Source organism: Sycon ciliatum, chromosome 1, assembly GCF_964019385.1.
Source record: "Sycon ciliatum chromosome 1, ocSycCili1.1, whole genome shotgun sequence".
Lineage (NCBI taxonomy): Eukaryota > Metazoa > Porifera > Calcarea > Leucosolenida > Sycettidae > Sycon > Sycon ciliatum.
In genome coordinates, this window is record NC_088643.1 from 66,040,578 (window position 1) to 66,056,192 (window position 15,615).

Genomic DNA, 15,615 nt, shown 5'->3' on the forward strand with positions numbered 1-15,615 from the left:
GCCCTCCACTCCACACCTACCCGCGACTGTGATTTGTATTGAGTGGCGCAACCGCGGAAAACAACATGCAACACTCGAGTGCTGTAGATTCCACGGAGCACGGATTAGAATGCGGGAGTCTGGTACAAGGCAAGAACATTCGTCTATCCTCGGACAAGCATACGCTGATGAGCACATTTACTCACAGCACTCCATGTGGTAAACGAGTCCGCCTTGACACTGCGTTGACATAACATGAAGCTTGCAGATGAAAACAATACAACGCACCCAGTCAGTAAGTGGATTTCGAGCCAAGTGAAAGTACAGTCAAGTTGCTGGCATTGCAGTTTTCACGGCAGGTTTGACAGGGATAATTGGACATTGACAGCGAAAGGCCCCGAAGCAGATTGACCGAGTGACGGCTTTGCTACAGTGACACATTCTCATGATTTCAGGCAGGACATTACACACCTTACTTGCCTTGCATGTAGCGTGCTCTTATCCATGATTATTATCATTGTTATCACCTGGGCTTGGTGATATTCAGTTTATCTGTGTTTCCATATAAACCTGCTGTGATGCCACTGTACAATCTGGTGAAGCAAGTGGCGGGTCTGCTTTTTTTTATACTGCAATACACAGTCCAGCAGAGAACGGAATGGGAAGATAGAAGCAAAGCTTGGTTGGGGGATCGATGCTCTGCCTCATGCTTGTCAGCAAGACCATGGCAGAGCTAGTGCTAGTAGAGATGTGCTGCTCCTGAAATCACCTCCCACAGGAGGAGGCATGAATCCTCCCGATCGTGCCAGCTGGGTGTTCACTCACACTCATACTCACGCCCACACGCAAACTCACAATCACAATCGCAACAGTGTACAAGTACATGTAGATCCACCCGGTACTTGCACGGTGTCTCGTGATGAGTTTTATTCATAAAGCCATGGTGTTCGTTATACCATTACGTCACTGCACAGACTTGTAGTACTGCACTGGTACGCAGAAAACCCTACCTTGCGACCTTGCGTTTAGAAAACCCTCCCTTGCGTTTAGAAAATGATCTTGGGGAACACGCTGGAAAGGTTTGTCTCTATTTATTCACCCGAGGATCAGAAAGACATCATTCAAAAGGAGCGAAAAAGGTAGCTGCCTGGGGGGGGGGGGGGAGGATGGCTGAAGGGATAAAGAGAGATACATGTAGCACAGTCACCTGAATCCCGGGCCAATAGGCATAGGGACGTGTGACTGAAAGGGTAATGCTATTGTTAGGTCAGCCTACACTGCAGCTTGTCACCTCCAACCGTCCAACGACACGTTCGCACCTCCGCAGGCCACTCGCCGGCCCAAGTCTTTGGGCCAGGAGTCTCTAGAGAAAGGAACTATTTTGCGAGCACACGTTCTTAAACGCTCTGTGGAGGTCCAAGGACTTCCCCAAGGGTATCTGTGACAGAGAGAATCCTGCTTTGTAGGTAGGTCTGCTGAAGTAATAGCAAAGAGTTCGATTACACATCCAGTGATGTTACCTGGATGACGCACTGAATGTGCGCTTACTACCCTTACTGCCCAGCTGCTAGTAATAATCCACGGGAGCGCTTTCCTTTGGGAATTGGAGAGGATGAGCGATGGGAGACGATAGCCTTCGGGCGCAAGACTTTTAGTCTTGGCAAAGTTTTCGTTCAGTCAGGCATTGGCTCCTTCCCGAGAAGCGAAAAGAGGAGTCTTCCACTCGGTCACTTGGAAACTCTGTTTGCTAGTATAACGTACAGACTCAGAGCACACTTACACGAGCAGAGGGACTTCTAACCAGCAGCTAGCATGTCATCGATAACAGATCGTCTGATGGAAGGTGATGGTGGACATGTCCGCAAGCTGCAAGTGCAGTCAATCCCCTAAATGGCATGTGCACCGGTGCATGTTTGGTTAATATGCGGACCAAATATTCACCGAATTCGGTCAATACGATTGTATTCAATTTTGTGCAATTGCGCCAGTTTCCCCCATACTCAGTATTGTATAATCGGTCATTCACCTCAATAGATCATTTCATTATCTACTACCTCCACTGTTGAGCCGCAAGAGTATGTTGGAATGAAGCAGCTGTCTGGAGGGTTTGATAATATCAAAATCAAAAACGGCCTTGACGTTTTCTTGTGTTACAAACGCAACAAAGGTTCAGACATGAAGATTTAACGTTACCTACATTGTACATGTATATATGGAGGCAGCATAACGGCAGTGATTTTGTGATCCCAGCGACTCGTCCCATCACAGGCAAAGGATTTCAGGTGCATGCACCGGGTTTTGCAATTTGAATGTGAAAAGGATTGTCCACAGCCCAAGGAAAGAGAAAAAATCAAGAGGGATATTGTTGGGCAGAAAATCTGCATATGCCTCATGCTCGTATCAACTGAAGATCCTGAGAACAAGTTAGTTACACTGCCCACGGAATAGACAACAGGGCACGAGAAAGAGCAAGCATGGACACACGAGAGCAGACGTGAATGAGTTAGAAATTAGAATTCACAGGCGTGTGCCTGTCTAGAGCAAGGGACTTAGACCGGCCGGGATGAGCCAGTACAGGCGCATTGTCTGCACAGAGGCAAGGGACTTCGACCGGGATGAGGCAGTGCAGGCGCATTGTCTGTACAGAGACAAGCAGCTTAATCCCGGGTTTCTTCAGTCTAGAACACATACAGTACATACAAAGTACACTTGTAGTCTGCAGGGCGGGAGGCCGGGAGTGCTGGGTGGTGCGGATCCGGATAGCGAGGTTCGATGACGGCACTGCTGGTCCATAGTACCGCCCAGAGACCAACCCTTGAATTGCACTGCGTGCAGGGTGTGGTCCAAAGATGGGGAACACTGCCACTGCATATAACTAACTCTGCAGGGGTGTTAATTCGGCCCTTTGCACTGGAGTGTAAGGTGTGACACGACAATGTCCTTGCTGGAGCAACAACCACGAGCACATGGAGGATGTCAATCCTACTGGATGGAATATCAATTTGCCTTTGGGTAAGCTGAGCGTAAAACCTTGATGTTAGTTAGTGAACTCACTATGTCTATGGCCACGTCTAACTCTTCAGGCAGCTGCATGCTGTACTATCAATTAATCAGCGGATTCTACACGATAGTCAGGTGTTCTCATCGTGTTGTCTGTCTGTGTGTGCGTACTATTGGAGTTTCCAGATCACGTGAAAATAGGAGAGCGGTAATGTTATCGGCTAGACCTTGGGTGGTCTATTTTTAGAAAGACACATCGGTCTGTTGGTTGGCGTAATGTCATGTTCAAGTCCACAAACATTGTCTACCCCGCAGGTATAAACCCTGTGTGTGTGTGTGTGTGTGTCACTGTGAATGTGTGTTTTTGTGCGCATGAACATACATAACGGTTAATTATACAAACGACGTGCATGGTGTTGTGTGCATGCTATATAATCGTGTATATATACTTGCAGAAGTGTCAGTGCTCGGGTAATACAAGTTATGGCCTGCTAGCTGCATGCCCACAACAACAGCATTGGTCCGCATGCATTGTTTCGTGTAATCATATCGCTGTTGCTAGTTCAACTAACTTGCTACATTGGGTTCGAAGCACGTACACATGACAATAGAACGTAGTATGTGGATTGACACACTTGCTCTTAAGTGAACCTCTACTCTACGATCTAGTATCATGTACATTAGTGTTCAATGACTGTACAGTCATGTATGTACCAGTACATGTACCAGTACAATGTTACAAAGTTTTGCGGTACACTAACATGAATAATCATTCATGATGTTATTCTTGGTGTTTGATGGTCACCCTTGGGCGTGAAACTCTCAGAGTCACATTGTAAACCAAATAACTTATTCCCTATTGTCTGCAGTGTGTACATGTAATCGTTCACGATGGATATGTACATGTATCTAGTCGCGCAGTGTGTATTTAAAACATTGACTTCTCTTCCTTCTGACAGATACACCTACCAGGCCGCAATGGCATACTGGTATCGGTATACATGTACATCACTATTAGCTACAATGTTGATACTTACACGTAGGACTAAGTCGGTTGATACATGACTGTAGAAAAGAGGCCACACAGGACGCATCAATGTCCGTGGATTGGGCGACTGGTGGCCCTGCCTGAGCAAAGTATTCGACTGGGGTAGATGCGCTAGAACAGTACTTCGAAGTACTTGCAGCAACATAACAGTAGTAGGTAGGGACCTCCCTACTACTCATAACTCACGACTAACATCCTCCTCATTGCTACTTCCATTTTCGTATTTTTATTTATATTTATTTTTCTCTTCATTTCTGACTTTTCTTACTAGTTGTCATCGCTTTCATACTATTGGGCAGAACTGCCCGTTTGACATGCGATGTAAAATAAATAAACAACAACAACAACAACAACAATAACAACAACAACAACAACAACAACAACAACAACAACAACAACAACAACAACAACAACAACAACAACAACAACAACAACAACAACAACAACAACAACAACAACAACAACAACAACAACAACAACAACAACAACAACAACAACAACAACAACAACAACAACAACAACAACAACAACAACAACAACAACAACAACAACAACAACAACAACAACAACAACAACAACAACAACAACAACAACAACAACAACAACAACAACAACAACAACAACAACAACAACAACAACAACAACAACAACAACAACAACAACAACAACAACAACAACAACAACAACAACAACAACAACAACAACAACAACAACAACAACAACAACAACAACAACAACAACAACAACAACAACAACAACAACAACAACAACAACAACAACAACAACAACAACAACAACAACAACAACAACAACAACAACAACAACAACAACAACAGCAACAGCAACAGCAACAGCGACAACGACAACGACAACAACAACAACAACAACAACAACAACAACAACATCCGGAGCGCACGAGAAATCCATCGAACCTTAGACTCGACAAACCTGCAAGAAAGAACCACTGACTTCCTGGTCAGTACACAGTGTTTCGGGGAATTACCCCCCCCCCCCGCCCCTCGACCTTGCGCTTCCCCAAACCAACCTTCTTTTGATTATCGCCGAAGTCGCTACCACAAATTCGTACTGTTGTGCCCTGCGCGGGATTGAAACTGACTGGTTTGGAGGTGACAAGTTATTATTATTATTATTATTATTATTATTATTATTTAATAAGGATGGCGTAACTCCTCTGTAGCCTTGTCATGATTTCCAATTTTCTTTCACTAATTATTATTATTATATTATTATTATTATTATAGGGCAATCCCCACAGGCCTAAGGCCTTTTTACAGGGTACCCTATGTGGTCACGTACAGATTTGCAAGTTGACAGACAACGTTGTGAATGACCCTGCTATCTGGTGTTTATGAGTTGTTTTTCGCTATCTGGTGTTTATGAGTTGTTTTTCGCTATCTGGTGTTTATGAGTTGTTTTTCGCTATCTGGTGTTTATGAGTTGTTTTTCGCTATCTGGTGTTTATGAGTTGTTTTTCGCTATCTGGTGTTTATGAGTTGTTTTTCGCTATCTGGTGTTTATGAGTTGTTTTTCGCTATCTGGTGTTTATGAGTTGTTTTTCGCTATCTGGTGTTTATGAGTTGTTTTTCGCTATCTGGTGTTTATGAGTTGTTTTTCGCTAGCTGGTGTTTATGAGTTGTTTTTCGCTAGCTGGACGAGGAGCATCACTGTAAGTTTACACCCTGGTGATGTTTTGGAGAGCACCATAAAGTGGTGATGTTTTGGAGAGCACCATAAAGTGATGATGTTTTGGAGAGCACCATAAAGTGATGCTCTTCACGGGCACAATCTTCCTCGACCTACTCAGGCCCATCTGATGAGAAGCGAATTTCCCGAAACAGTGTATTGAGCGGGGAGCTATGCCTTCTTACAGGTTTGCTGAGTCGAAGGTTCGATGGACCTTTCGTGTGTTCCGGATGGCAGTGGTGAGTCAGCGAAGCCTTACGGTGTCAAGTCAAGTCTGTTGGAAAAGCGTGAGTTCAGCGTATTGCGAGCAACCAACCTTCTGGTGGTTATCGCCGAAGTGGCTACCACTAATCACACTGTCTACGTCGCAGCAGACCTTGAACAGCAAATCTATCAAGTGCATAATAATAATTATTATTATGCACTTGCAGTTTGATCAAGGATAAGGCACACGCGGCATACCTTCAGTCGACGTCACATTTCCATCATCCACCGTATTCTCGCTCGCATAGTACTCCACTTCTATGATAATATTGCCTATGCTGTTGCTCATTAGGATTTTGGCAAATTCTATCCTTCGCTTTCATATACTGGGCCAGGAACCCGTTTGAACTTGCGAAGTAAAATAAAATCAATCAATCAATCACCTCACCATTGTGCACGTTACATGTATGACAGTAGGAAAGTAGCAATATCTGCTGCTGGCGGTATCCTCTAGTCTATGCAAGTGTGCTGTATGGTGCAGGGCTTACATGGAAGACCAGAAGGCAGAACACAGGATGGCTGCCTGAAGAGTGGAGACGGCCATAGGGCATAGGCATGGAACAGGGAGTGAGAACATCATCCTCAGTGGCCCTGCCTTCCACGTGTTTACGTGACAATCCACGGTTGGACAAGTGCCGAATTTCAGCAGCATCTGTATTGAATGGCTCCGTGGATATCGCTTTTAAAGTTTTATTAACAATCCACTTAATCAACCGGCTCATACTGGATACGAGGAGAAAAATTATATATACAATGTACTTAGTAATACAAGTCCAGCGAGTATACAGCGGTGGCGTGCTCACACGACTGCATTGATGGCTCTCTGCATTCCGAAGTCTTCCAGTCAAATCAGGAATGATAATAATTATCATTCCTGATTTGACTGGAAGACTTCGGAATATGCTCATGTCATCTCGGTCTCTGGTGCTTCAATGCAAGGAGCCGCTCCTCACCTTGAATCCCTCTGGAGCCCGCTGACGTTTCACCTCTTTGTTAACTTTTTCCTAACATAGCTGGCCCTGATTTGGTCGACGAACTACATGCATACACGGACTGCGAGTGTATGCATACGATGACTACAATAAGGATGAGTCATGGAAAGTAACTGCCATTCCTGTGCTGGATGAACCCCCACACACAAGTCATTATGCACCCCACACGCGCTCTCGCGCACGCACATGCACATACACACATACATGTACATACACACGCGCACACGCACACATATACATAAACACTCAAAGTTTAAGCCTGAGGCATGGGTTGCCACGTCCCTCCAGGCTACATACAACTATACTGTACTCCCGAGCCATGCAGGAATGGAATATACGCTCCATGCAGTGTCGAGTATGCACATGTACCCTTGCTTCATTGGCACAAACTCCCCAAGGCTAGTGTCCAGAGAGGACACCAGTCACCATCAGAAGTATACTATACTATTATTATAATAGGGTGAACTACTCGTCAGTATCATACACGGCAACGTCACAGCTGAGCTGTCATAGTATCCTGTGCTGCAGTATACGGCGGCACACTCCACCGCAGAGCAATGTGTGCGTCGTCAATGTGTGCCAACCGGAGCAAACCGTCTAGAAGTTGACAGTGAAGACTGAATGGCGGACTGGTACTGCGTGACAACGTGCACATGTGACTCCGTAAACTATGCGTAGACGTTTATGTGATGGGATGCGAAGCTTGAGTTACAATGCGGATAACGGTATGCCAGATTGGCGAAGCACCCAGGTCGTGCAGCACAGCCCGTCACTACTAGGCCGAGGACGATGAACGATGCAATTGTTCTGAAACGACGATGGCCAGTTGCCAGGTCGATGTCCTATGACACATAAAACGACTCCAAAGCATTCTGCGGCGTGCAATAATTCCTCTGAAATCGTGACGATCAGCATGCATGTCGAGTAGCCGAGTGTCGTCCGTATATTGATCGCCTGGAACAGGTGCATCTCACAGGTGTTCTGCCTCGTACTGAAGCCAAGTCACTTGCAAGGACCAAGCAGGATCGAGAGAACTCCTCTTGACTTGAGAGGATATTCTATACTAGCACTGGCTGCTGGCTACACCGGTTGTGGCCTTCCCTAGAGAGGACGACAGACTGCACCTGGACTAGAACTAGTAGTGTTCCGAACTGTGCACATACACTTTCAGAGAGTTACACACCAGTGCCTGCCTGCTGGTGTACATGCAGAGGTAAAGCTTGATCGTGTGTGTGTGATAGTGTGTGTGTGTGTGTGTGTGTGTGTGTGTGATAGTGTGTGTATGTGTATGTGATAGTGTATGGGTGTGTGAGATACCCCTAGTACTGTAGTAACAGGAATAGTAAAGCAGCATCAGCACGACGACTTAAGCTACAGTGTGAAATGCTCTGCAGTGTATCGCATATACAATCACGTCGTTGGAGTTGTGTTGATGCCGGAACGCTGCAGTGATCGTGCTATTGCGGTATAGTGGTATAGTGGTACAGTGTGGTTTTGGCTTGCATGGTGCATCGTATTGTACCGTGCATGCTGGTGTATCGCATGTTGGTGGCAGCCTATCGGTCATCGAATGCAGCCGTAGCAGTAGCCGTAGCAGCAGTACTCGTACAATCCTATCAGACCATGGTGAGAGGAGAAGTCTGCAAGACGTCTAGCGACAGCCCTCACAACGTATCATCATCTGTAAGACCTCCTCCGTTGATCATAGGTACCTTGACACTATCCCAGACTACTCACATCCCCTTGCTGCCTATAGCCGCTGCGGCAACAGCCACAAAGATGAACTTCTCTGGCGCCAACGGATTTGCAGACAACAACCACAGTGGTTACGCGAATGGTGATTGCAATGGTGGTCGTTCCGCTACAGCAGCAGCGCCAGCAGCAGCAGCAGCAGCAGCAATGACTGCATTTCCGCATCATTATCGTCTAATCCCTCCCCCAAACCTGGCTGTAAGCTCGCCGCCAGCACCCCTGCCTTGTACTGGTCCGATTCAAACAGGCGCTGCCACCTATCAGTTTCAGCCATATCCCGTGACAACAAGGGCTTTCTGTCCCGCACCGGTTGTGCCTGTGGAGACGACATTCCCAGCAAGAGCAGCAGCATTACCGTCAGGAACATCTACGCGACCTTTGGGAGAAAGTGATAGAGTGGAAGTTAATTTTAACAAAGCTCATCAAAATGGCCCACCACAACAGGACGGTCGTATGTTGGGAGTCCCGACAGCAGCACCGCCGCCTCCTCCTCCTGCCCAACATCACACAACACACGCGCCAACAGGGGCCATTCTCACACCAGAAACGGGCGACAGTAATGCGACTTCCTATTCGTCTCCTGGCGGCGGTACTGTCGGCGTTGTTGGTGGCGGCCGTCATGAGATAACACGCAACGAGCGGAGTGTTACGATGGGGTCCTCCAGCGAAAACATGACAAGTCCTGTGCTAAACGGATTCCGCACCCAGGCACCGCTGGCCAATGGTCACACTACTGATGCAACTGTTGCTTCACGCTACATTACTACGCAGAACGGCAACGGGGGTAACGGACCTTCTCCTCTAGTACAAAACAACTGGCCTCCATCAATACAGACGGTGAACACCACCCGTAGCGGATTTGTTCAGCACAATGATGCAAACAGCGGAGGGATGACGGCGACGGCACTACCGCCGGTGCAGGTACACCAGCCATTGTACTAGAGGAGAAGGTCCGTTACCCCCGTTGCCGTTCTGGCGTAGTAATGTAGCGTGAAGCAACAGTTGCATCAGTAGTGTGACCATTGGCCAGCCGGCAAGAACAAGAATGGGACAATGTACCCATCGGTTGGCCTAACCAACAATGGCAGCCATTCGTCGCCGGGAGGATTCAATCAGCAGCATGCTTTGAACTGCAACGTCCAAACTGTGCCGACTGCTTCCACTGCAGGACAGTTTAACCCAATCATTCAGGTAAGAGTATCTTCCTTTTCCCCAACAGCACGCTGCCCGTGAACATATGTGTGGTTCTTTGAGTTAGTCACCGAGGTGGTTACGGTGATCCATTCTTCCGCGCACGCCAGGGTGCCGAAATGGCGCCTGCTGAAAATACTTGTCTAGAAATAGAAGGGTGCTGCTCTCGAGCGGGAAGATAATGTGCAGCGTGGAATGCGTGCATGTCGCCATTTAGGTGGGAAGCAGTCCGGGTGTTCGTTACAACCAAGATTGCCCGGACAAGATTGTGGGTGCGTTGTGTCTGATGTGTACACCATGATGCTCTTGCAACCCTACCGGCCGTGTGATTTGTAGACTAAACAGACCTCCGCAATCGACTAGAAGATGACTGGCTCGACAACAACTCGCCACATCAGACATGCACACATGGAGCACACAATCCCTGAAGCTGACCTCACCTATCAATATGATCGGTTCCCAGACTCGGAGGGTATATCCAGTAGTGCACAGAACTGACACGATTAGATTTACTTGGAGAGGAACGTAGACGCAACAAATGTCTGAAAACATCAACACGCGCACGCACTCTCATACACACGCACTCTGATTGGGTACCACACCTTTCAATAATTACGCACTCACCCATTCGAGTTCGGACTGGCAGACACCTAGTTTACAGTGTGCAGGGACAGCGTTCACCCCATGGTGTCTGGGCGCTTAGGAGTAGCGCCAGTAAACAGCCACACGTTCAAAACCAGTGCATGGAAGCTGCTCATAAGCACAGTTTACAGTCATTCACTGTATCCCCCCCCCACCCGCATGACCTGCATTGCTTATGTCAACCAAAACATGCATGGGCGGAACTTGCATCAAACTGCAAGGCCTGAGTATTGTTTGTGTCGACATGGGTAGCGTGGATCATAATTGTGTACATAATGTCAGGCTTTCCCAGTGTCAAGCGCAGTAATACCTTGACATCATCGCGCAAGGTAGCTAACCCTGGAGGGGATCACAGAAAGGAGGTATAATCAACGCATCGCCATATCATCGTCGATGCCCTTTTTCTGGCGAAGGAGTAGAGGATGACATTTTCAGTGATTTTTTCTCGGACCGTGATAGCCGATACATGTATCAAGGAGTTATTATTATTATAGACAACACCTCATGGCATGAGAAGAAAATCAGCCAGTACGGGAGATGTAGGTGTTAACCAACCATGGTGAATAAAAGAAGAAAAGAAGAAAAGTAATGGTCAAGACGGAGAAGCATGGGAGGGACAGGTGATGGTGAATCTAGTGAGCAGATTTAAGTGCGTCCAGGGTACTGGCATGGCTTACAACATCCTTGAAAACAAAAAAAGGTTCATTTACGTCAACACTCGTCTACATAATGTAAGTATAGATACGGGGAAGTTTACAGCGTCTGCCAAACGCACTGTTATCCATCGAGTTGCTCGAAACCACATCAACTTAAAAGGGGGTAGCTGGTGAGAGATCAATCCAAACAACTCAACGCCTCAAAATGACAGGATTGGAGAGGAAGAGATGAGAAGCTCTTGGAACTCTTCTTCGTCTTCGTCGTAGTTCGTTGTCATCACAGGAGAGCAGAAGCAATTATTGATATTGGGATTGAGAGTAAGTGGGTGGGCTTCTCATGACCAGAAAGGTCAGATTACCAAATGTGATGACGTTGTGGGAGGACGATATGAAGTCATCCCACAGCGCCTCTTCTCAGGGGGCATCACTGAACTCGTATCGACATTGGCGAGTGAGACCAGACCCTGAACTGGATCTAATCCCGATGACGCGGTGGTCTGCAAGCCAGATCGCGTGTGCTACCCGGAGGAAACCTAGCCTGGAATGCCCTGGAAGCAATGCAGTGTGCGGCGGTGTCGCCGAAGATGGCGCAGTTCCAGTCCTCGCCATAAGGTCACACGCCAAGCTGTCCTGGGCGTCCTCTGGACGACTAAACAGAATGCCGTGGGTGAGAAACTACGGTTCACTTACACCGCGTACCGCTGAGATGAGTCTAACTTTACCGAGCATAAGACAGCAAGTCTTCTTGGTCTGCCAAGTCACAGTCCTAACTTGCCATGCATTCATAATCCTCGCAATACACACTCACTCACTCCTCACTCTCTGGGGAACACTTATGGAGCCCAGACCACGACGACATCGAGTAACTGTGTCCGATGTAGCTACTAAACTGCAGTAGCACCGTTACAACACAGTGTTGATAGCAACATCCACCACACAAGTCAGCAATGTGAACTCCTGATTCCTCACGGTCACCTCAAGTAACACTGCCGTCACCTGTTGAGCGTGATGGCGAGGAATTAGACCCAGGTGTCGAGGCATTTCACTGGTGGTTGCCACCAGCCGAGTCCAGCCTGATTCCATCCGCTCCAGGCACTAAAAGATCGATGCGGGTTTTAATGGTACTGTACGCGTATACGACGGGACAATGTCGCCCGGCGTACATTACCGGAACCAGTCTAACCCCCACCCCCGGGCATCAAGATCACCGTATTTGCACTCAGTGTGTCTCTCCAGTGATCCTCTCCGAGTCTTTCATGTGTGTGCCCGAACACAATACGTCAAAATGGTCACGCTGATGGTGTTTGCACTTGGCAGGTTTGCCTGACGGAGCAGATAGTACAGGTGACGCTACAACAAGGCGTGCCTATCAGTGCGTCCATGTGCGTGATACCATTTTACTAGCCGGATAATTCAGTAATTCTCTATCATGTAGCATAGTGACTATTTACCTGCAATACATCTGACCACCTATGTTGCTACGTGCTGCTGTTGCTTCAGCCTCAGACTCTGAGTACTCGCACATACTGCCTGGTCGCACCTGCTGTACAAGCCTCATTCCACAGTGCACCACAGCACACCACGGTACGCACATCTGTAGCCATGCTAGGGTGGGACAATAGCAATAGTATCAAGGACATATGGCCCACTGTAGCACTTGCAATCAGCCGTGCTCAGTCGCGTAAGGAGCCTTATCAAAACCCTGGGCGTTAGTAAAGGAAAGGGTCAGTGCGGACTGGGCAGAAGCGACGACAAGATCAGCCAAGCATCTTTGGGGGAAGATTTACTCCTTCTATTTTCCTCCTCATACTGAAGAGCAGTTGCATGTATTTGTAGACACTCCGTCATGACCACATACTGTGAAGCGCGTCCGGACCTTCCCGACACACCTTCTCCTCCTGTGATCGCACGCAGTCGGACGAAGCAGTTTAAAAGGACGCGCAGCACTGGTCCTGCGGATCACCGGGGTGTCCTGCTGTTCGGTATGGCACAGACACCCTCTCCATATCCTTTCCGTGCCGCAGCGGACAGTCCTTGGGTGCTGTCCTCGCCCTGTACACCGACCAACAGTCCACCGCTGCAAACCTTTCCAGCGGCTGCCATCGTTGTGGATCGCATGATGCCACGCGAAGAGAAGCTCGTGGAGTTGGTAGCCGTTCCTGAGCCACCTTTGTATTCGCTCAAGGTTAGATCAGGGTCTGGATACTGATGTTTGTGCTGAACTGCATGTGGTTGCAAGTGCATGTTTTTGGGATGGATTGTGGGACGTCTCTAGCGTGAAGGATTCAGGTCTTGTGCAAATATGACCACAAGGCTACTAGAGACCACACGCTGGTGACGCTACGTCTAATGTTGACTTCTGTATCGGTACATGTAGTTGCTGATTCTGTTTCCGATCAGTGAGAGTCGTGAAGCAGTCGCATGTTTGTGCACTTGCTGCCATGTAACCAAATTCAGCACTGCGATATTCCGCGTAGCAAGATACTTACATGAGCTGGCCGCGGTGTGTGCAAGTCAACTGATAGACGACTGAACAGTCCGCCGACTGCACTCTAGTCTAGTGAACATTGTAGCAATGCTGTGTGTGGCGTTTTCATACAGAAACATGACGATCTAGATGAGGTAGCACCGCCAACATGTAGTTTGTTCTGTATTTCAGGTGTAGGTAACGTAAATGGGGACTCTGACTGTATTCTTGCTAATCACAATCAAGGCTGTCAATACTCCTGTTACTCCTGTTAGTACAAATACTACACTGGTTGTCTATGTGCATGCTTCAGTACAGGGCAGTGAGTCACGGTGACGGTCCCCTTACAACACTGACCGAGTAAAACAGACAGTATAAATGTAGCAGATGATGATGACGTATAATTTATTATATACATGATTCATCGGTACATCTACTGCCTGGATGGAGTACTGCATATCCACTCCCTGAACCACACTCCACAGGACCACAGTCTCCACAGTCTGGGCAGGTTTCAGTAAAGCTACATGCAGCTTGACTATGACTAGACTGTATGCACTGAGTGTGTCTGAACAAACACGTGATGCACATACATGACATTGACATTGTACAACCAGGTCCATAGCACTGGCACTGGCTGTATGTAGACCAGGTCCATAGCACTGGCACTGGCACTAGCTGTGTGCATGGTATGTAGACCCGCTTACACAAGTTACAGGCTTGTACGTGTGCATGTATGTGTCAGCCAGTGGCAGCAGCCGCAGCAAAGGTCATGTCATGTTCCTACTGAATAATGCACAAGTAGTACCACAGTCCTGTCCTGCTAGCCACAGAGGCCAGAGACACAGGGAGAGACAGACAGGAGGAGTAGAATCCTAGCTGAGGTTTCTAAGCGGCGGGCGTGCCCATCTGTACTTATAAGTTGTGCTGAACTGATTCAAGGTCAGATTTTAATGAATTCAGTGTTGTTGTCCACCCTGGCCCTAAAGACACACAAACATCTGCCCACTGCAGCAGGCATTGTTTCCTCTTCCTTTTACCCAAGACCCAAGCTGCTGTCTTCTTGTCTGTGTGTGTGTGCATTGTGTGCGCTATGCCCCAACACAATGCAACAACCGCGATTCTCTCTGTCCTACCTTGCGCCGTACAGAATGGCCACCATCACCATCACCACCATCACCACCCTCTGCAGCAGGTACAGCAGGTGCAGCCCGCCGCAGTTCAGGCAGTCCCGCACATGACCATCACGCAGCCCAGCGCCTGCATCTCCTTTCCCGCACAGTCCACCTTGCCCGGTGGCATCAGCAGTCCTGTCGTCACGCACCAAATGCCACCGGGCTGCACTGCCGCTACCCCAGCCGGACTCCACCCAGCAGGCACACCGGCCTATCAGCTCGGCTCGCCAATACAACAGCCCTTGGCGCTGACCACCCTGACCATAACGCAGCCGCCGTTCATTCGTTCTGGCCAGCCTGTGCAGAGTACCATTACGCTGGGCAGCAACGGCCATCATCTCTCCGTGTCGCCGTCATCCAATGGCCACCATCCGCCGCCACCCCTCCAACATCAGCACCGTTCATCTAGCAACAGCAGGGCGGCAGAGAGTGCACCGGCCTCCTCGACCACGCCTAACTCTACCCACCAACACAGCAGCCATAGCAACCAACAAACCAACTTGGTGGACGTCTGCAGTGTCAGTGACACGGAGGATTCGCAGCGCCATCGCCGTCGCATCGGCGGCTTCAACTTCGACGACATGAACACACTGTGGACCACTCCGCAATCCAATGCCAAGCAAAACAAGGTAAGACTTGAAGACCTGGCTAGTAGGGAACAGCCTGCTGAACCTAGTGCTGGAACACGTACGATTCACTGCACGTGTGTAGATTGGGTAGGCGGTATGTCACTAGCACTGCTATC

General features: G+C 48.3%; 1 protein-coding gene across 2 annotated transcripts in view; it reads left to right on the top strand.

The window, feature by feature from the left end:
- The first annotated feature begins 9,783 nt into the window (after positions 1–9,783).
- Positions 9,784–15,615, top strand: part of LOC135804936 (mucin-2-like) — a 10,087-nt gene continuing 4,255 nt past the window's right edge. Inside the window, exons 1-2 of one of the 2 annotated variants that reach the window (XM_065318917.1) lie at positions 9,784–9,930; positions 14,846–15,499. In XM_065318917.1, the coding sequence (XP_065174989.1) occupies positions 9,793–9,930; positions 14,846–15,499 (792 nt within the window). In that variant the 5' untranslated portion in view covers positions 9,784–9,792. Of the gene's footprint in view, positions 9,931–12,651; positions 13,414–14,845; positions 15,500–15,615 lie in introns of those variants that run through there. The other variant, XM_065318916.1, reaches the window with a different exon arrangement.